General features: G+C 55.5%; 1 protein-coding gene across 1 annotated transcript; it reads right to left on the bottom strand.

The window, feature by feature from the left end:
• Positions 1-89: 89 nt before the first annotated feature.
• On the bottom strand, positions 90-19,360 carry LOC131925449 (receptor-type tyrosine-protein phosphatase V-like). The gene is made up of 31 exons (XM_059280778.1): positions 18,974-19,360; positions 18,531-18,620; positions 16,934-17,001; positions 16,438-16,486; positions 15,999-16,271; positions 15,548-15,817; positions 15,086-15,349; positions 14,187-14,441; positions 13,838-14,083; positions 13,422-13,697; positions 12,271-12,543; positions 10,710-10,973; positions 10,268-10,534; positions 9,687-9,968; positions 9,230-9,370; positions 8,803-9,013; positions 8,303-8,370; positions 6,654-6,780; positions 6,498-6,545; positions 4,980-5,073; positions 4,730-4,820; positions 4,544-4,620; positions 3,633-3,767; positions 2,896-3,018; positions 2,005-2,165; positions 1,753-1,888; positions 1,145-1,212; positions 915-1,002; positions 591-835; positions 335-463; positions 90-201 (listed from the first exon to the last, which is right to left on the bottom strand). The coding sequence occupies exons 3-30, from the start codon at positions 16,988-16,990 to the stop codon at positions 430-432; spliced, it is 4,623 nt and encodes a 1,540-aa protein (XP_059136761.1). The 5' UTR covers positions 16,991-17,001; positions 18,531-18,620; positions 18,974-19,360; the 3' UTR covers positions 90-201; positions 335-429.
• Between the last annotated feature and the right edge of the window lie 1,648 nt (positions 19,361-21,008).

Here is a 21,008-nt window from a genome sequence, read left to right as displayed (position 1 = left end):
GGGGGCGTGGGGGGGGCGGGGAGCCAGGATGGGAATCTCAGTATGACTGCCCTCCGCCCCATGCCCGGTGGTCTCAACACTTACGTGTATGACTCTGAAGAGGGTACAAGGCCATCCAGCTGCATTGCCCTCAGCCACTCTGTGCACCGTCACCGTGTCTGTGACAACAGGCTGCATCTCCATTGGACAGAAGTCTTGTGGCTGGGACCAAAACAGGCCTCTCAATCAGCTTCCAAAATCTCTGCCCACGCCCCGGCCACACGGCACCACCACATACTCCTCCTTCCTCTGTGCCACTCCTGAGCCACACATCCTGCCCCTCCACGCCCCTCACCTTCTCTTTGCTATCAGGCAGGCTCAGGGAGACCAGCACGTGGACGCCATGCTCCCACACCAGTTCCCAGAGCTCCTTTGGTCCGGCAGAGCCAGTCAGCACCACGTGGTCACGACCAGACGGCCCACCCTGCAGAACACAGCTTGCTGGTTCCTGGGGATGAAGGTGTCCTGCAGGAGCCCCTAGGACCCAGTCCCAGCCCAGAAAGCACTAATAGAGAGCAAGAGTCAGGACTACAAGATGAGCATCATCTCACAGGGAAGAGCCAGGTTTCCAGTATGTTGTCAGCAGGGCTCTCCTCCACCAGGGAGAACTGCGTCTGAGAATGATCACCTGCTGAAGGATGGTGAGGTTTGAGGCTGCAAGGGGTCTCCGGTATGCATTTGCTCCGCCCCACCCAACATTGTATGAGTGAGACTCACTGGGGACAATGCTGTTCTGATTATAGCCAGGAGGGGGCATCAGAGAGCCAGTCTCGTACTTGATGGCCTGCTTCAGGAGCTGGGAAAGAGACGGCCAGGGTGAAGTTGGGCAGGGAGAACGGTGCCCGTTGTCACTCACTCCTTGGCCCAATGTGTACCTTGTACTCCTTCAAGAAACCAGCATTGGCATTGGCTGCCCTCTTGGCAAAAGCCTGTGCAAAATTCATCACAGAGATGGGGCCGGAGCTGGAGGAGGGAGAAGGTACTGGGTTGGCCAGACCCTGATTCCAGTTTTCTCTGCTGGGTCAGCTCACCAGAGCCCGGACCCTAGTGGGAATGCACAGGACACCAGTGCCCACCTGCCAGGACTCGAAGGTAGCTGACTTACTCTGAGGTGTCAGAGGGCCCTTCCAGAATCTTCTTCAGCAGGCAACTGTGCAGGAAGATGTACTGACTCTGCAGGGAGAGGGCGGTGGCCTGTTAACTGGCTTTAGTCCAGGAGGGAAACGATCCTGGCCCCAACCCACCAGGCAGGGATGTGGCCAGTGGGACTAGAGAGCCTTTGGGGGACTTTCTCCAAGTTGCCCACAGTGTCAAGGGCAAAAGTCCCTTCTCTCCTTTTACAGAAAGGAAAGTGCCAATCCAGGTAAGATGGTGGTCTAGTGGGCTGGAAAGATAGCTAAGAGATTAAGAGCACTGGCTGCTCTTCCAGAGGTCCTGAGTTCAATTCCCAGCACCCACATGGTGAGTCACAACCATCTATAATGAGATCTGGCGCCCTCTTCTGGCATGTAGACATACATGCAGACAGAACACTGTATACATAATAAATAAATAAATCTTTAAAAAAAAAAGATGGTAGTCTAGGAGTGCCCCTCACCCCAGACTCTTCTGCATGCCCCAGAAACTTCATTTCCCTCTCCTATGAGGCTATCTACCCTCTCCCACTCCTTGGGATCTAAGCTGCCCAGCCAGCCCAGTGTGTGGGACCCTCACCGGCGTCTGGATCATGAGGGGCCGGTGCAGTCGAAGCATGTACACGGTGTTGAACACATCAACGACCGGTTCTTCTTCCAGTTGTCTGAGTAGCCGCAAGAGAGCCACAAAAGTGCCTGTCCGCCCCACGCCCGCACTGTAGGAAGAGCCCCTGAAGAGCTAAGTAAGGAAGGAAAGGGCTCCTCGAAATCCGGAGCCCTTCCCCCACTCAGGGCCAGGCAGGGCCCCCCACCTCACCCCTATTGACCTCACCTGCAATGCACCAGGGTGGGTCCCTTGCCCTGGGTGACCTGCACCTGCTCCCGTACCAGCTCCACAAACGTGAGCAGGGAGCTGGGAGCCTCTGGGACACTGTGGTCTGGCCAAGTAGTGAACTGTAGCTGCCTCACCCGCCGCTGTATTTGCTGGACATCCTGAGGATGGTGGGGAGAGGGGGGAGGGGGGCTGTGCTGATTTTCTTTTTGTTTGTTTGTTCGTTTGTTTTTTCAAAATAGGGTTTCTCTGTGTAGCTTTGGAGCCTGTCCTGGAACTCACTCTGTAGACCAGGCTGGCCTCGAACTCACAGAGATCCACCTGCCTCTGCCTCCCAAGTGCTGGGATTAAAGACATGCGCCACCACCACCACCACCACCACCACCACCACCACCACCGCCCGGCTGATTTTCTTAACCTCTTCCTGACCCCAGAAACCTTCCTCACCAATTCTTTAAGGGTAGAGGTTAGCTCCTTCCTCAAATTGAGGACCATAGCTACACAGCCCTTGTCCTTGTCCCAGCGTGGACCTTTGATCCCACTCTAGTTCCACAGTTTCTCCCTGCTTCCCAAAGATGACCAGGCAGGGGGCCATTCTAGTGTCTGGCTGTCCTGCTCTAAGAGGTCACATGTGCTGACCATAAGGGGGTTGGAGTGAGCCAGGATCTCTGAGCTGAGCACAGGGTAGAAGGACCTGCTCGCTCTTTACATCAGAGTGGCCGTGGCTCAGTCTTTAGCCTGCACTGTGTTCTTCCTACTCCTTCCCCGTATGCTACCCTGGCCAGTAGCTAAGGGCTTGTGATCCTCCTCGGGAAACAGGCCGTGCGGACCGGGAGAGGGGAGTCTCAGCTTGAATGCCTTTCCCGCCAGCCCTGGCCCCTGGGCACACACGTGCTGCAGCTGGAATTCCCTCCTGGTCCACTCATCCTCAGGCTCCTCTGCCAGGAGGTGGATGGTGATATGCCCATGGGTGACAGGGGTGGAGTTGGCTGGCCAGTAGTGCTCACACAGCACCTAGGGTGAGGGGTTCGAGAGAAGAGGCGTGGTTTTGCATCAAGCCGTGCCAATGCTGTCCCCTACGGTACCCAGTCTCAACCATCCCCCACCCACCGTTTTGGTTCCTTCCAGTCTAATGAAATTCTGTTTTTTGCTTCCATCCGGTTCTGAGACTACCTCTTCCAGAAACTTCCCTCCTCTGGCTGCTGTGCTCCGGTATCTCTATAGCCTTCTTAGGACTCAGTGTTGGCTTTGGCTCCCTTGGGACACTAGGTGGTCTGACTTAGGAGCAGTCTGCCTCTCTTCACTGCCTCAACAGGAGGACACACTCAGCCATCTTTGTCTGCTCTAGGCCAGCGTTGTACATGCACAGCACAGAGGAGGTGGCCCTGGGCTCACAGAGGCGAGCCTTCTCTGCCCTAAACTACCTAGAGTAAGTGACCAGGGGGAACTGAATCAATCCAGGAACTCACGAGCCTGGTCCTTCCCCGTCCTAAGTGATCCTGAGGATCTCCCACCAACTCCCAGGCCCCATTCTTGCTTGCCTGCCCCAACATGGGGGGCAGGAGGGACTCCTGCAAGGAGGGTATATGCCACCTGGTGGTCATTCTGAGAAGCCGCAGGACACTCACCCGCCCGTTCTCCATGCCCACAGTCAGCATGATGATGACGTGAACTTGCTGCTCCCATACCAGCCGCCAGAAGTCCTCTAGTGTCTTCTTGAGAGGCCCCTGAGTGGCGATGAACTCCTGCGGGTGACTGTAGCCCTAAGGTGTGAGGTGCGAGGCAGGGGCATGTTACCAGACATGATGCCATCAAACATTCAGCTGTGGATATGATCGTGTACGACCTACAGGAACTGTGATCACGGAGGGTGATCGGAAGGACGCTGCCACCACCCATGCCCCCTTTGGAAGGGGTAAGAAAAACATACATGGAAATACAAGATCCTGACATTCTAAAAGCAGTCTACACAGCCGCCCTCCTCACTAAGCCTGGAGTGACTTTGTTATCTAGAGACAGAGGTTTATGATGCAGCCCAGGCTGTCCTCAAACTTCCAGTTCTCTTGCCTCAGTCTCCCTTGTGCCAGAATCACAGGTGTGTGCCACCATGCCTAGATCCAGAGCTAAACTGTGTGTGTACTGTACGTGTAAATGTACACATCGAGTGTATATGTGCTCAGGTCTTCCGTCACTGCCGTTGTCGGGCAGTTGGAATCAAAGCCTCCAGTGTAATAATCAAGGTTATCCAGTTCAAACCCACCTCCCACCACTTGACACTCCACTCTACAGCCCACTGGACACACACACACACACACACACACACACACACACAATGGGCTCCTTTGCAGGTGAGTGTATGGTTAAGCCTCTCTGCCTCTTGGGGGCCCAGGATAGAGCCTGGCACACAGTAGACCTCTCCAGACACTTGCCAGATGAGCCTAAAGAAGTGTGGACTGGAGACACCCCTACACAGCTAGCGTAAGACAACATCTTGCAAAACCCCATTAAGAACGTCCCCCGGCCCACAGGTGGCCCCTACCGGGATGAAGTTGGCATTGATGTAGTCAGAATGAGGCTCTCCTGCCAGCTGGCTCAGTCTGACCCTGGAGTGGTCATCTGCAGAAAGTAGATGACATACATTTGGAAGCAGCACCTGGAGCCCCTCCTTAGGGCCAAGCTCTAACCTGCTCCCCACACCTCCCTCCTGCTCCCAGCATCTGCTCACAGGGTAGCACGTGTGGGTACCGGTTCTTGGTGGTGTTATCAGGATGCTCAGCCTCTAGTCTGGGCTGCTCCCTGCCTACCTCCTTCAGCTCCTGTGAAGGCAAGGCAGGTCTCCTAGTTGCTGAAGCAGACCCATCTCACCCCACAGCACGCAGGGTAAGGGTGGTGAGAATAAGCCTGGGAGGCAGGTCCAGTCCAGCCTAGACACCCTGGTCCTTCCTCCTTGGAGCATTGGAAGACACAGGACTTACCTCAAATTCCTGAAAGAAAGCCTGGTGTGCATGCGCACTCTTGGCCTCATAGCTCTGCCGGAAGCTATGGATGGGGATGGGCCGATGGGTCCGCCTGGCAGAAGAGGAAAGGAATAGACCCCAGCTTTGGGTGTGCGGAGTCCTGCCCTGCCCGGGACAGGTGCAGAACTAGCTGTACAATGTGGCCACAGGGAAGGCAGGTATCGAACATGCAGACCCTGGGCTGCCCCACCCTCCCTGTGTAGAACAGAAAGCTTCTCCAGGACCAGCAGGCCCACAGACCCTTATGTAATAAAATGAAAGAGAGAGGGAGACAGACCAGAGGCCAGAAGGACATGTATATGTATGCCGGGGACACAGATGATTGCTTGCTGTTTGTTTATTTTGGAGTTCTTTGGTATTGGGGATCCAAACTAGGGCCTGCACATGGTAGTTAAGTGCTCTACCTCCGAACTACAGCCCAGCCTACATGGGGGTCAATTCAACAGGAAGTCAATGGGAGGAAAAGAGATCTGGCCTGACTCAATCCACATAGTTTCCCCAGGTTTCCCTTCACCTTTTATAGTGCGTTTTTAATTACTATCACTTTGCCTTTTATAACGTATTTTTCAACAAAATGTTTTTTTTTAAGGTCCACATGGTTTGTCAGAGAGCCAGACAGCCTGGACTGGAGGAGGGGCGTGTGTGATACTTAAAATGTGTACCACCTTGGCTGGGTCATGGTACCTGGATTATAATTAAACATTACTCTGGATGCCATAAAGACATTTGCAGGTGAGATCAACATTGAACCTGTCTGACTGACTCTAATTTTTCTTTAGATCATACTCATCTTTTCCCTTTTTTTTTTTTTTTTTTTGGCATGTATGACTATGTGGTCACATGGAGCTAAGATCAGGTATCATCTCAGCCACTCTCCCCTCCATTCACTGAGTCAGTGTCTCTCAAATGAACCTAGAGTTCACCATTTTAGCCAAATTGCTCCTGGGATCTCATCACCTCCTTCTGAGCACTCCAGTCACAGGTGGGCCGCCATACCCGCCCGATCTCCAGTTCCCACGCTGGAAAGTGCTTTGGCTCTTTGACAGCTCAAGCACGTGATGCTCCAAGGTGAGCAGGCCTTGTCCGAGCAGTTAAAAGCCTCAATATGAGCAAGACTGACCTGTCCCCAGAGGGGGAATCCTGCCAGCAGATGCCTTCAAACCCTCCTCTGGGTCTCTGGCCTGCTACCTCATCAGCTTCCCACTCCTTGGTCCTACCTCTCTGAAAGCCTTGACTTCTACAGTGAGTTTGAATAGGAGGAAAGGAGAAGAGCTGAAAGAGAGAGGCAGTGGTTGAAAAGCCTGAGAAGAGATGGGAGACTGGCCAACAGAGACTAGAGTCCCTTGTCTGGAGCAAGCCCGGGAAGCTTTGCAGAGCCGCTAGCGCACGGTGCTGTAGGGTCACGCAGCTGCTGCTGCTGCTGCTGCTGCTGCTGCTGCAGTATCATTGGGAAGGCGCGTGTTTCAATGCACTCACCGAAGGCTGTAAGGTATCAACTCATGGGAAAAACCATCCTTCTCCGGCCTGTGACAGTGGAAAGGCAAATGGGAGGCAATGGAGGGTTATGGGTTACGGCCGGTCACACTGGGCTCCCAGCATCACCTGTCTCCTCCTCCTCCTCCTCCTCCTCACCTTGGTCCTTTCAGACGCCACCAACACAGCAAGCACAGCACTGCACACACAATGGAGATGCAGCCCGCCATGACCCCCATCATCATCGTCAGGGGCACTGCCACCAGAGAGATGCTAGCCTGGGGCTCTGTGGAAGGGAAGGGAAGATAGGACATGGCAGCCTCCCAGTGGGCCCTGCAGGCCATGCCAGCTTCTCCTGGACTTGGTCTTTCTAGCCAGTGGTTCTTAACCTGTGGGTCATAACCCATGTATCAGATACTTACAGTCCATAACAGTAGCAAAATTACAGTTATGAAGTAGCAACAAAATAATTTTATGGTTGGGGGTCACCACAACGTGAGGAACTGTATTAAAGGGCCGCAGCATTAGGAAGGCTGAGAACCACTGCTCTAGACAGAATCCAGTGATCTCTCTCCATTTTCCCAGAAGTCCCAGATACCAAACAGAGCCTAGAAATGTCTGTCTAGGGTTGGGGGTTGGTGAGGACAGACAGACAGACAGCTTTCCTTCTAATGCCTAGACAGACTCCACAGACTCTCCCTGACACCCTCAGGAGGCATGGGGTTGAAGGCCAGGCCTCCTGTGCCTTCCAGAACTGTGCCACCTGCTGTAATGACCAGCAGAAGCCACATGGGGCTCTTGGGCACCCCCAGGGTAGCTACGTCAATTTAAGATCTGTGCAGTGTGAGCACACATGAGAGGTCAAAGGCTCAGGGGGAAAAATATGGACGAGATCACAGCAGTTTCGATTTGCTTGGTTCTTGCTTTGTTTTGTTTTGTAGACAGAGTCTCAAGTATCCCAGGATGACTTCCAACCAAATATTTGAGGATGACCTTGAACTTCTGATTCTGCTGCCTCCACCATCCAAGTGCTAGGATTACTGATGTGGTCCACAGTACCCCTTCTACAGCGTGCTAGGGATCCAGCCTAGGGCTCAGTGCACCTAGGCAAGCATCCCACCCCAGTCTCTCAATCATTTTTTAGTTGATCTTTTGAAACATTAATTTGAAGTATTCTAGCTTGAATAAAACAGTTACTAGAAGGAAATGTTACTCCTTTCTATTGTGTTTATTTCCTGTTGTTTTTTGTTATTGTTTGTTTGTTGAGACAGGGTCTCAACTATAAAGCCCTGGCTGGCCTGGAACTAGGCAAATCAAGGTAAGCTTAGAGATTAGCCTGCTTCTGCCTCCCAGGCAGGTGAGCTGGGCGTGGGATTAAAGGCATAGGCTACCACACCCAGCCACCTCTTTCTTTTTAGCTTCCAATGCACCTGCCAGGAAATTCTAAGTTAGATATACTGTTTGGTTACATTGGTGTCTCCCTTGCGGTTCCTCCTGGACAGAGCTGTTCTTGAACACGGGGGGCCTGAGAGTAGCCTGTTGCAGAAAGTGGCGCGGGGAGGTGCCAAGGGCTGTGCACTAGCAACCCCCTCAGTGCCTCGACCTCTTCCACACTTACTCCTAGCCTCCACCCCAGTGCTGAAGTCGAGTGCACCTCACAGAGGCTCTGGTCCCCAACACTGCCAGGCAGCACTTGAGCCCCAGGGAGCCTAATCTTAGTGCCTCCCGCCTCTGCCTATAGTAGAGGGGTACCAGCACTTCTCCCATCTCCAGGGTCTAGCCAGAACCGAGGCAGGTGCCGGGCCTACCTGAGAAGGCCGAGAAGGTGATGATGGTCTCGGGAAGATTAAGCCTACTGAAGGCTGCGACGCTGAACCTGGGACAAAGAAGCAGAGCTTTATGCTGAGAAGGAGCAGACAAGAATAAACCCTTGCTCAGAAACAGCAATGGCCACCTCAGCTAGCTAGCTTCCACTGTGCAGCCTGCTCCCCGTCACCCTATGCAGACCACCTCAGGCCTGCCTGAGAGCAAGAAGTAGCTCTAGATATAGGGACCTGGAGAGCCTTGGATGTTCCCTGAAAGTCCGGAAAGAATTCATCCCCCAGTTCTTCTTAACAAAATAACCATGCAATAGGTGAGGGTCTCCTTTTTTGCACTGGTGCCAGGAAAACTGATCGGGATAACTGCGGACCCTTGAGGACTACCACTTGCATTCTGTTTGTGAGTCTGTCCCTATCTATTGTTGAAAGGACGTGGGCCCAAAGTGGAGTCTGGAGTAACCCCCGCTCCCTGCAGCCTTAGCCCTCACCTATACTGGAAACCTGGCTTGAGGTGCCCATTGCATATCTCCTGGATGTGGCCACAGTCTTCTATACCCACAGGCACTGTCCAGGATCTTGGTACATTCCAAGGCCCTGGGTAGAAGGGGTTGGGAAACAGGACAGCCAGGTAGGAGTCGTGTCCTCCATAGTAGTGGTCATACCACGTGTGGTTGATGGTCTCCCGGGAAGGTCGGGACACTGAAGAGGAATGGGGAAGAGGCAGAGCAAGGTGGGCAGTAGATCTTATTTCTCTAATACGTACCCCCACTCACAATCCAATACCACTCTTATCCCCGGTAACAGCCCAGGCCCTTTCCTGTTACAGACTGGCCCTAGTGCTGGCTTTTCATCCAGTCTCTCTACCTAGACCAACACAGCCAGGCCCTCCCCAGCCCTTCCAAGCCCAGAACTCACATGACATGTTGACGGTGGCAATTATGCCGTACCACTGGATCTGCCCATCATCTTTGCCAAACATGCCATGTGTGACTATCACACCCAACCCTGTCCCCAGCTCCAGCTGGGGGGCCTTGGCTAGCTCAGGGGGGTGCCAGACTAGAGACAGAGAAGGAGAAACAAAGGCCTTGACCCAGCATCTTCCAACCTTCCCGGGCATGCCTTCCTCTACCCAGCACCTTTCATGGCACCTGGTAACAAATGGCTAATGAACAATTAAATAAGACCTGGAAAGGGTTCTTGGGTTAGGGTACCAGGGCACCATGCCCCAAAACACAAGATAGGGAGGGGTCAGAGCAAGGGGCCGGGTCTGTGGGCAAGGAGAGCCCTAGGCAGCCAGGCTCAGCAGAGGGACAGCCCCAGGGGACAGTGACAGAGGGAGTCTATGTGAACATAAAGTGTGGGAAGTTCCTACCCTCAGCGGAAGTAGTGCACACCAGGGTCACTGCCCGGCTCCACAGGCTATTCCTGCCCAGCACAGTGAGGCTGAGGCGGTAGGACGTGGTGGGCATCAAATTGGGCAACAGGAGAGCATCCTCCGAGGTGTTGACCTGGAAGACAAAGTGAGCACTCCCTCCCCCCACCAGCTGCTCTACCACCACCAGACATGTGTCCACATCTCCAGCAGGCATCGTCCAGTTCAGGACGAGGTGGGTGGCCTCAGGCTGGCACAGCACATCTTCCACGGGGCCAGGCTCTGAGGGAACAAAAAGCTCACAGTGTGTAGGTATCAGTGTCCTCTAAGAGGATACCATTGGTCCAGGGGCTCTCAAAACCAGAGGGCACAAAGGGCTGGCATTTATGCCCACAGAAGAGACACCAGCCTCATGGAGAAACAACTTGTCTTTGGGAAATCATTGCCTCTCTGGAGAGGGAATAGGAGGAATAAACTGGGGCAGGGGTAGACCAGATATCTGCCTGGGAGGAGCAGGTGACTCAGAGCAGGAAGGCAAGCTTCTCAGGCATACTACTCTTCCCTTAAGACACAAAACCTACCCACAGACAGCACCACAGGGTGAGTGGAGGCCTGGAGTGGCCCTGCCTGACACTTCACAGACATCAAGATGGTATGTCCAGGTGTGAGGTCCCTCAGCACGAGGCGGTCTTGGCCTGGTGACAGGGGTTGCTCCCACGAGAGGTGTCCAGCATCTGAGAGTTGGGCATGGCATGTCCCCTTCCCCAAGGGGCCACTGGGCCAGGCCAGGTTAACCACAGCACTGCCCGCCTGCATCGACACAAGCAGCTCATTGGGTGTGAGCGGGCCTGTGGAGAGAGGGCAGCATGTCAGCCAGGCCCCCAGTCCTGAGAACACCTCACACAGTGCTGGGGTTGGCTGGCCTCAGTCAAGGCCTTTGGTGTGGAGTTGAGACACGGAACTCAAGTAGAGCTAACATGTCCAGAGGTCCCCTCCCCCAGGGCCTTTTCACACCCTACTCACACGTCCAAGCAGAAACGTTGGCTGCCGCAGTGGAAAGGGGCCCAGCCCAAGAGACGACCTCCACTTTGTACTTAGTGCCAGGAGTCAAACCCGAAAAGCTTGTGCTGTCTGTCTTGGGCCCCATGATGCTGGTGGCTGTCCGGGCACCCTCCTGGTATAGGGACACTTGGTAGCTGTGCCGGCCTCCAGGAGCATGAACCCAGAATGCTTGGAGCTGGGTGGGAGCTTGACTGGTCACATTTACCAATGTGGGGGCTAAGGGAGCTGCAGGAAGAACAAGTGGGGGGCACAGATAGAGATAAAACAGTCTAAAGGTCTCCGCCTGGAAAGGTGGTCCCCACTTCCTCTGTTCTCTGCCATAGAGCCCAAGAGTTCAGTATAGTTTCGGGCAGCAGGTGGGCTGGCTGGACTCTAAAACAGACCTACCACTTATCCTAGGCAACGGGGACAAACTCAACATTTATCACTCACTCTGGCCCTGCCACCTCCCTCTGGGAGTCACCGCTAAAGTCAGCAGCCCAGGAAAGGATGGGTGGTCCTTCCCAGACCCCACTGCCAGGGAGCTTGAAAACCCATGTGTGGACAGGTGGATACCTGAGGCCTAGTCACTGCCTCATCCGCCTTCGAAGCCTGGGGTCTGGAGTCATATGATCTTGGCCTAGTCACACAGTAACATCCCTCTTTACAGATAGGAAAACTGAGGCTCAGGGAGGGCAATGGCCTGTTCTCAGATTCAAGCAACTGCTAGAAGCCAGGTTCCCTGGCTTCCAGGCCAGACTTCTACCCAGCTCCCTCCAGAGGGGAGGACTGTCTGAGGTCCCAAGTCCGTGTTTGAAATAGGACAGTGGTAGTGCCCCAGGGGAAGAGAAAGCTAAAAGAGAAGGCACGGGCAGGCATGGAGAGTCCCTGGGGGAGAGGGTGGTGCTGGGAACAGGAGGCCTCAGCTATTCATTAGCTCCCAAGAGCTCTGTAGGCTGAACAAGCCCAAGAGAAATCAGAGCATTGTGAAAGGGGGCTTCCAAAGCCAGCTCTACAGGCCCTGGGATCTTCTCGAGGGTGCTTCCCATATACTCTGCACCTCTATGACTCCCTGCTGTGTAGGGTTGGGGTTGGCTACGGCAGGGGGCTTCTATTCTGTTCATACTGCCTGGACAAAACTCCCAACTTTCCTTACAAGGCTAAGGAGACTAAGGAAAGTTGCCTTCTCTCTGTGTGCCTCCACTCCCCCGCCTATGAATCGAGGTCACACTCCCCTAAACTTGTCACAGGGAGCACATGAGAGAACATGGGTAGGATAACACACAGGTGCCCAGTGAGTGCTGGAACTACTGTTATTAATGGTTCACAGCCCAGGCAGAGGTAGAGGTGGGCTTCTGGAGAACAGTGTGGCACTGTACAGGGACAAACATAAGTGTCCCCATGAAGGAAGGGTCTGTGAGGAGTTTCCTGGTGCCTCAGAAGCAGGAGACAGACCCCCACAGATAGCCTGCCTTCCTACTCACAGGCTCAGAGTCCCTGGGAGCCCAAAAGGCTGGGAGAGGAGATTGCGGGGGTCACTCACGTGTCCAGCCTGTGGCGTTGACACTGCTGCTTTCTTCGGACCCCCACAAGGTAGCCAGCTGTACCCGGAACTCAGAGCCGGCAGCCAGCTGGGCCCAGGAGAAGTTCTGGGCCTCCCGGGATAGGGTCTTCTCATTTTCCAGTACCAGGGGCCTCAGCCTGTAAAGCTGCAGCTGAACGCCATCCCGGCCACCTGGTGGGTGACTCCAGGAAGCCCTCAGTACTGCAGACCGGGTGGAAAAGCCCAGACTCAGGTTGGTGGGAGGAGCAGGGCCTTTGAAGACAGGAAGAGACAGATTCAGGATAATGTGAATTCTCCTTCCGCAAACAAGCTCCAAAGATCTCATGTGAAGTTCCAACTTCCGGAGGCTCTAAGCTCACCGTTTGGCCCTCCCAAGAAAACCTCTTGCCCCTTGCCTCGTACCTGCCTCCTGCCTTGAGGTATGTTGGCTCCCTAAGCACGTGTCTGGTTCACTTCACTTGCTTCCCCCACGGCCAGCTCAGTGACTGCTCTCTCGCCCTTCAAGGCCATTCACTAACAGGGCTGGCATGGTGTCTGTCAAAACGTCTCTGGACTGTGGACCTTTAAGCAAGCTTAGCCAAGGTCCTCCACCCATCCTGCCTAGCTCCTCTGGGAACCCTGCCTGACTCCCTAAGCAGGTGTCCCTGCTATGAGTCTGGAAAGATCAAGTCAAGCCACATAGACTTCCTGATATTCAGACATGTTAATCTATAAGAAAACAGTTTCGTGGGATTCAAATCAGTACATCATGCGTATTACCACTAATAAACTTATATGTGTTATAATAGGATGTATAAAATTATATACATCATCAGTATATGAAGCATGATTGTTAGTCTTCCTTTCTGAACTTGTTCATAATCTTTAGCCTTAGCACCTAACCCCATACCTAAAAATGAGAGGCATTGAATATTTGTAAGAAGGCTGGATAAAGGGGTAGAGGGTTTCATGGATAGATGGCCGGGCACATGGATGGCTAAGTATGACTAGCCAACCACGTGACAGGAGGTGGAAGGTGCTTGATTCTGGAAAGGCCTCTCTCTTCATTCCCACCACAGAGTAGAGCAGAGAGTGGAGGGTACTAGACCACATGTGCTGGGCAGCCTCCCGAGGGCAGGGCAGGAACTCACGGGTACAGCTGCGGAGCTTCTGCACGCTGGAGCTGAGGGTCCCAGCCCAGGCCCACGCAGACACGGTGTAACAGGAGCCGGGTACCAGAGACCTCAGGGTCAGGCTGGAATTGCCAGGGCCCAGGCCAACAAGGCTGCCAGGTGCCCTCTGGCTGCCATCCTGATGCCAGGTGAACTTGTAGCCTTCCTGCTGCCCTGGTGCTGGCGCCCAACCAATAGTCAGGTCAAATGGGCTGCTCCTGTTAATGACCTCCAGTGACTGCGGTGGCAGGGGACCTGAAGAGGGGCAGTTTGGCAAGGGGTCATGTCACAGACCTGTGATACCCTCTGCTGAACCTTGCCTAAAACTCTAACTTCCCTCCCCAAGACAAGATCCTCCAGTCCCGGGCCCAAAGGACTCAGATGCTGGCACTCACTGGTGTAGCCTGTGATGCTCTGAGTGATGTCTCCCACAGATGAGGCAATGTCCACCCGGTAGTGGGCTCCAGGTACCAAGCCACAGAAAGTGACATGAGTGGCACCGGAGGGCACAGAGATGTTTCTTAGGAGGCCTGGGGCACCATCAGCATAGAGTAGTGCCCGCCTCCCAGGCTGCTTGGTAGCTTCCAGTCCATCTAGCCACAGTCTGGCACCAGGACTCTCCCTGGGCAGTACAGCAGACTCTGGAGAAGAAGCAGGCCCCAAGAAAGTGAGGACCCTGGTCCCTCTGGCTGCAGACTCCCTGCACAGCCTTTCCAGCCTGAGCTCTCCTCCAACCAGACTCACCAGCCAGCCAGGTACTAGCCTCCACCCGGGCATCATGAGGTCCAGCTAGAACCTTCAGCCCCAGGGTGTAGTGTCCAGGAGGCAGGGGTCCTGGGAACACAGCATTGCACTCTTCGGGGCCCAGAGTAGTAGTATTCTCCACTGGCCCACTTAACTTCAGTACATAGCCGTCCCGGGCTCCCGGCCCTGCCTTCCAGCTTGCCCAGAGCTCGTTAGACAAGGGAGTCAGCATCAGGTCAGATGGGTAGGAGGGATCTAAGGAGACAGGGGTAAATACAGTGGGTAAGCAAACTCACTCTGTGTACTCACCACTGTCCACACGTACCTGACAGCCTCTCATTTGGGTATGAACAGCTTCATACCAGATGAATGCCAAGACCTGGCCGCTATCAACCGGCCATGGGCAACAGTAACGGAGACAATAACGCTTCAAGTGCTCACACGTGCGCCTGCCAGCATGCTCGGGAGGATTTCTACACATGATCCCCCCATACACTAACCCTAGCTAAAACACAGAGAAAGTGAACAACTTGCCCAGAGACACACAGCCAACAGACAGCAGAAACTGTTAACCACCACACAACTGTTTCTCAGAGTGAAAATATGGTATCACGGTGGCAAAGACAAACATCAAGCCTAGGTTCAGAGTCACCACACTTATATACGGTTATGACCTTGGATTTGGGCTCTCTCTGTACCTCTGTGCCTATAGTAACATGGGATGGCAAGACCTATATGAGGCTCTTTGGGGGATTCAGTGAAACCATACCCAGAAAGTGGCAGGCTCAGAGCCTGCCTGGAGAGGGTTCAATAGATCATAGCCATTATTACCCCTACCATCTCCTCAGGCAGTTGCTATCACAAATCAATTAGATCTGTTGTGTCCCATAGGCACTCACAGGTCCACTGGGTGGCATTGGGCCCCACAATCCAGTGAGGCCCAGCAGCAACATAAAACTTCAGCTCATAAGGTGTGCCTGGAGACAGGTGGAGGAAGGTGTGGTTGGAGACCCCTCGTCTGACCACTGCAGTCAGGTTGGTGACCCCCAGGAGGTCCGTGAGCATCAGGTGGAACCAGACGGCCCCTTCGGAGCTGTTCCAGAAGGCTTGCAAACTACTGGTATCCAAGGCACGTAGTACTAGGTGATCTGGAGGCACGGGCTCTGCAGGAAGTATGGACAGAGCAGAGCCAGGCTTGAGGAAGGACTCTGGAGCAAGATACTGGCATCAGCTGCATCATGGGAGATCCCAGAAACCTAGGCACACTGGGACACACTGCCTCCAAAGCTCCAGACTCAACATTGCTCTCACCTCCCCCAGTCAAGCTGCTACCTGGGGCCCTGGCGGGCTACCCACTTTACCTGTCCATTGGCGGATGCTAGTCTTCGCCTGGAGATTGCCAGCCCAGGTGATAACCTCCAGGACATACTGACTACCTGGGAAGAGGTTGCCAAAACTGTAAGACAGGATGCCAGGGGACACTGAGACGTTGCATGCCAGAGTCCGGGATTCCAGGTGGTAGAGGAGAAGTTGGTAGCTGTCTTGATGCCCAGGGGCATCGCTCCATGAGGCTTCCAGGCTGGCTGGGCTTCCAGAGCTATGCAGCTGTAGTCCACCGACAACTGACGGGGCTGTGCCAAATGTCAAAAGAAGTACCAAGGTCTGTACAAAGGGCTCACCATCCTGGGAGTTCTCCCCTTTGGTTTCCCTGCGCCACCCTCCCCCCCCCCCCCCCCGCCAGCCCTCTAGAGCAGTCGCCTCCTGCCCCAACCCCTAGTAAAGCCATACTCCCTCAGCCTGCAGACCTCATACCAGTTCGGGCAGTGAGGGTAACCGTGACATTCTGCCAACAGGGTCTTAGGACAGTTAATTCCAGCTGGTAGCGACTCCCTGGCACCAGGCCATGGAACTCAAAGCTGGTCTCATTTGTGTGAGCCCGGAGCCGCTGCCCTTCTGGAGAGCCCAAGGGGTTCAGAGCCCTGAGGCTGAGAGCATAGTCAGATCCATCCGGCTCTGGTGACACCCAGCTCAGAAACAGGCTGGCAGGCTGTCCTTGGCTGCTGATGTTCACGCTTAGGGGTGGACCTGGGAGATAAGAGTGTGTGCACTCAATCACCCAGCACCCCTTCTCCCCTGAAAAAAGAAGGCAAGATGAGGGGCCAAGAGGAGGCAGAGTCTAGAAGAGAATTAGCCCTGTGACCCGCCCACTGCCCACCTCCAGAATCCTCTCCCTCTCTCTAAAGATACCTACCTCCACCCTCCCTGTCTGGGCTCCCTTCCAGGGATGGGCATGCATCTTCCTGTAGGAAGGAGAAGAGTAGGGAAGCAGATGTGAAGAGGCTCCAGTGGGGGAAGCAGATGTGGAAAGGCCTCTGGAGCTGAGACTTCTGGGAAAGCCCATGGAGTGAGGATCCAGACCAGAGAGAGGATTCCCTGTGTGTCTGACTCCCACCCACCCCCACCCACCCCTGCCACACATGACTGAAGAGACATTTCCTGAAAGCATGCCACTGTGCGGCAGGCAGGCAGTAGCCAGCAGCCTGGAAGGCAGGAGCAATCTGTTCTCCTGGCCTCTGTGCCGGCCTGGGTGGGAAGGGAGCAGTTTCCTTCTTCCGTAATGCAGACCAGCTGTGGAGCCCCACAGAGAGGTGGGAAGCCTAGACGTGCCCCAGAGAACAGGCCCACCGACCCCACCCCACCCCGTGCCCACCCCACCCCATGCCCACCCCACCCCATGCCCACCTTACCTCTGCCAAAAGGCCCCGGAGCCAGAGGAGGGCAGCAAACAGAATCAGGGGCCTCATCCTGACGAAGTCTGCAGAGTTAGAATTGGGAGGCAGAAGACAGAGCTAGACTGGCTCGCTCTCTCCTCGCCCTGGTGGCTGGCAGGCGGCAGGCGGGCCAAGGTGGGAAGGGTGGGGTTTCAGGTAGGTGCCAGGCAGCAGAACCTGACCCTAACCCATCCCGGTCTGGGCAAAGCTGAGAGGTGGGAGAGAAGTAGCACCTGGCCCTAAGGGGACAGCAGCTCTCAGGTGGTCCACAAGCCCGCCTCCTTCCTCTGCCTCCTTCTCCCACCTCCGCTAGATGTCAACAGTCAGTCAGCTCTCAGGAAGGAAAATGTCCTGTGCTTTGGGAGAACGGGATTGGTGGCCTTGCCAGTGAGCAGGGCCTGACTCCCCCACACTCAGCCCCTGTCCGTTTGTCCCCTCCCCTGTGCCTTTTAGTGTTACCTGGGTTCAAGTGGTGAGGCAGGCATGGCGGGGGGGGGGGGGGGGGGGGGGGGCATCCTGAGCACATGGGGTGGGTGGCCAGCTGTGTGCCGCCCCTTTGGTCTGCCTAACTTGTTCTAGTACTCAGAGGCACGGAAGCGCATCACGTGGATCTAGAGCTCACCCGGGCCCTGGAGCCCAGCTCGCTCATCCCTCACTGCCCAGATGAGGAAGCTGACATCCAGAGAGTCCAACCTGAGGCCCCATGTGTGTGAGGAAAGAAGCTGTACTTGAACCCGGGGCTTCTGACTCCACTGAGCAGAGAAGGCAAAAGGCCTACCCATCCCCAGTTCAAGTCCTCTCTGCTTGGAAGCTTCCTGGGAGTGACTGACATTCCTGGGGTTTTTGCTCCCTCTCCCTATTTCTTCTATTTAGGTCAGCAGTTACCACCACCACCACCCCCACCACCACCTCCCCTGCCCTCTCTTGGCCCTCACAGGCACTGCAGAGACCCAGCTGAGGCCTGGCCTACAAGAACTCAGACTCTGCTGCTGTAGCGACCCAGAGCCAGCTGCTCACCTGATGCAGCTCACCCAGGTGCTCCTGTGCCAACTCAGCCTCTGAGCCCTGGGAAGGAAGCCCAGGACTCAGCAAGCTCGGGAGGGGGTGGGGGGTGGAGGGGGGAAGGCTGTGCAGAAAAACTGACAGGTACAGACTCTGAACACCCAAGCAGACTCCTCCTAGCCTGCTTCAGCAAGGAGCCCAGGCAGGCCTGCATCGGAAACCAGCTCTACCTACCCTCTAGCCCCAGCACCAGGGGTGGCTGCCCACCCCACCCCCACCGCAGCTCTGTCCAGCCCCAAACCTCAGAGCCGCCTACTGGCCTGGATGGGGTCCTGGAAACTTTAGCACTGCAGACTCATCAAATTTTCCAGGCTGAGTGCGTGTATGAGTGTGTGTGTGTGTGTGTGTGTGTGTGTGTGTGTGTGTGTGTGTACATGTGCGCACAAGGCACTTGTGAAAGAGGCAGGGAAGGGGCTAGCAACCAGGGAAACCGGGGAGGATGTCACAGGCCTCAGTCTGGCCGAGACGTAGAGGAAACATCCTAACCTGGTCCTCAGCCACCCCAACTCACCTGGGGGCACTTCACTCTGTTTCTTCTAGCAGAGTCCCTGTGAGCAGCCCGGATGGGCAGAGGTGAGATGATAGCATCTTAATTCAGAATCTGAGCCAAGGAGACACAGCAGTGAGTGTGGGCGGATAAAGGGTTGGGGTCCCAAGGTCCCCACAAAAGAGAGGCCTGTGGGGACCGAACATGCTTCATAGCTAGTCCTATGGACCCAGCCTCGAGGATCTTGGCTGTAGAAAGCCCTCTTGCCAGCCTCACCCTGTTAGAGCAGCCTTGGAGATAGGAGACGGGCTTAGAAGAGGGTAGAAAAGCAGCCCCCACCCCGACCCCCATGCCCGGGCCAAGATTCTCTAGTCAGCAAAAATGTACTCCTCCCAGCAGCCACCCCCACAGACAAACCCACATCCTCTGCCTAGAAAACCCCTGGGGTCCTCCCAAGGTCTACCTACCTTCTCAGTGTGGGGTGAGCTGGCCAGCAGGCAGAGCAAGGCAGAGGACTGGTCCTGGCATCCCAGCTTCCAAGTGTGAACTAGCCTGGTCCCTCCTGGCAGCTGTGTGAGACTGCTCTTTCCGGCTCCTCCTCTGCTCTCCCACAGCCTGAAGCCAGGCCCTGGGCATCCCCCACACTAAAGGAAGATAATTACCAGGCAGAAGAGAACAAGTCGCCCCCTCTTCCTCCCACAAACTGGGGAAGGTCACCGGGAAAGGGGGAAGGTCCAGCTTCTACTGAGCAGGAAGAGAGAACTCGGCGGCGAGGGGCTGGAGGGGGCAGCCAGTAATGTGCTGTGTGTGGGGACGGACAGTGTGCATAAGCTGGCGTCAGGGACAGCACAGTGGGCAGGACATAGAGGGCCCTGGGGGGAGGGGCCACTGGGGGACAGGTGTCCATCCCTCCGGCCCTGGACTTGGGAGAAGGAAGGGACTCTCCTTCGGCTTGAAGTCGCCCTGCACTGAGTCTGGCAGCAGGCACAGATAGAGCTGGGCTATTTCCTAGCACTCCAGGAAGGCCACATGGTTCCCCTGTGCGGAGCTGGCATGGACCATTGGTCCTCTCCACCAGTGGTGAGAGGTGTGGGAAAGTCCTGACACCTGCAGGCATTAAAAAGATAGCAGAGGGACAACTGGGTCAGGGAGGGGCACCTGGGAGAGCTGTCACAGAGGAGCAGCCTGGGACGGGCTGGGGTGCCTCCTCAGCCTTCACAGCCTGGCTTAACTGCACCTCTTCTATCTCACTCACCCTGTGTCCTTGGGTGTCTTCCGGACTCCTCCTTGGTGAGCTCTGTCTCCCCCACGCTCCCAAGGACAAGCCCGGACTTGCAGGGATGAGAAAGAAGAGCTGCCTCGGTATTTGAGGGGGATGGAAGCACTCGGGGGAACAGCCACCTAGCATCCTGGGGCTTCTCCAGAGACAGGGAAGGACGGCTCAGGAGGGGAGTGTGAGAGGCAGAGTGTGCCAGGGCTTCTCCGGCCTTTCCATACCCACCCAGAGCAGCCTGCCGTGACACAGGGTGACAACCTTTGCCCAGAGCTGCAGGGGACAAGGACTTCTGGGAACTGCAGGAGCACCAGGGGCAGTTGTGGCTCATGGCCCCTGGGATGGAAGGGATGAGAGAGAGCAGTGTTAAGGACAGAGAGAAAGGAAAGGAGGGAGGGAAGGAAGAAGAGGGAGGGAGGGAGGGAGGGAGGGAGGGAGGGAGGGAGGGAGGGAGGGAGGGAGGGAGGGAGAGAGAGAGAGAGAGAGAGAGAGAGAGAGAGAGAGAGAGAGAGAGAGAGAGAGAGAGAGAGAGAGAGATCTGGCTGACAATAAGACCACAGGTGAGACTCAGGTGGGATAAGATCTTGCCCTCCTGTGGCCCCTCCCTCGACCTGCTGTGGCCCCTCCCTCGATCTGCTGCTGTGGCCCCGCCCTCGACCTGCTGCTGTGGCCCCGCCCTCGACCTGCTGTGGCCCCGCCCTCGACCCGCTGTGGCCCCGCCCTCGACCCGCTGTGGCGCTCCTCATCTCTGCCTAGGATCTAGGCACAGACACCATCGTGTACCCATTCCAAAGCAAGGGACTCTGCTCATTCTGGGCTGCTGGGAGTAACTCCTAGAATCTCTCCCCTGCTAAAGTGGAACTTCCTGAAAAAGCTGAAGGCTGGCTGGAAAAGGGAAGGGGAGGAAGGGATGACCTAGGCGGAACAAAGACTCAGCCCCATGCCGCTTCCACCACCAGGTGGGGCTCCCTCGCTCCCAGCCCGAGTCGGCTTCCCTCGCTTCTCATGTCTGTGATTCCAAACACTGGGGCTGTGGGCAAAGCGCTTCTCAGGCCTCGCTCCATCTTCCTGACAAGGGGTTATTGTCCTTATTATCCTTCCCCGGGAGGAAGAAAGCTGTTGGGGAGTCCGAGACGCGGGGAAGCCGGGAACTCGGCCAAGGTCACAGCACCACTAAGCACCAGCTTGCTCATTCGGCAGGTCCCTCTGACTTCCAACTCTGACTTTAC

The sequence above is a fragment of the Peromyscus eremicus genome, chromosome 15 (assembly GCF_949786415.1).
Source record: "Peromyscus eremicus chromosome 15, PerEre_H2_v1, whole genome shotgun sequence".
NCBI classification, from domain to species: domain Eukaryota; kingdom Metazoa; phylum Chordata; class Mammalia; order Rodentia; family Cricetidae; genus Peromyscus; species Peromyscus eremicus.
This window is presented reverse-complemented; position numbering and strand designations above follow the sequence as displayed.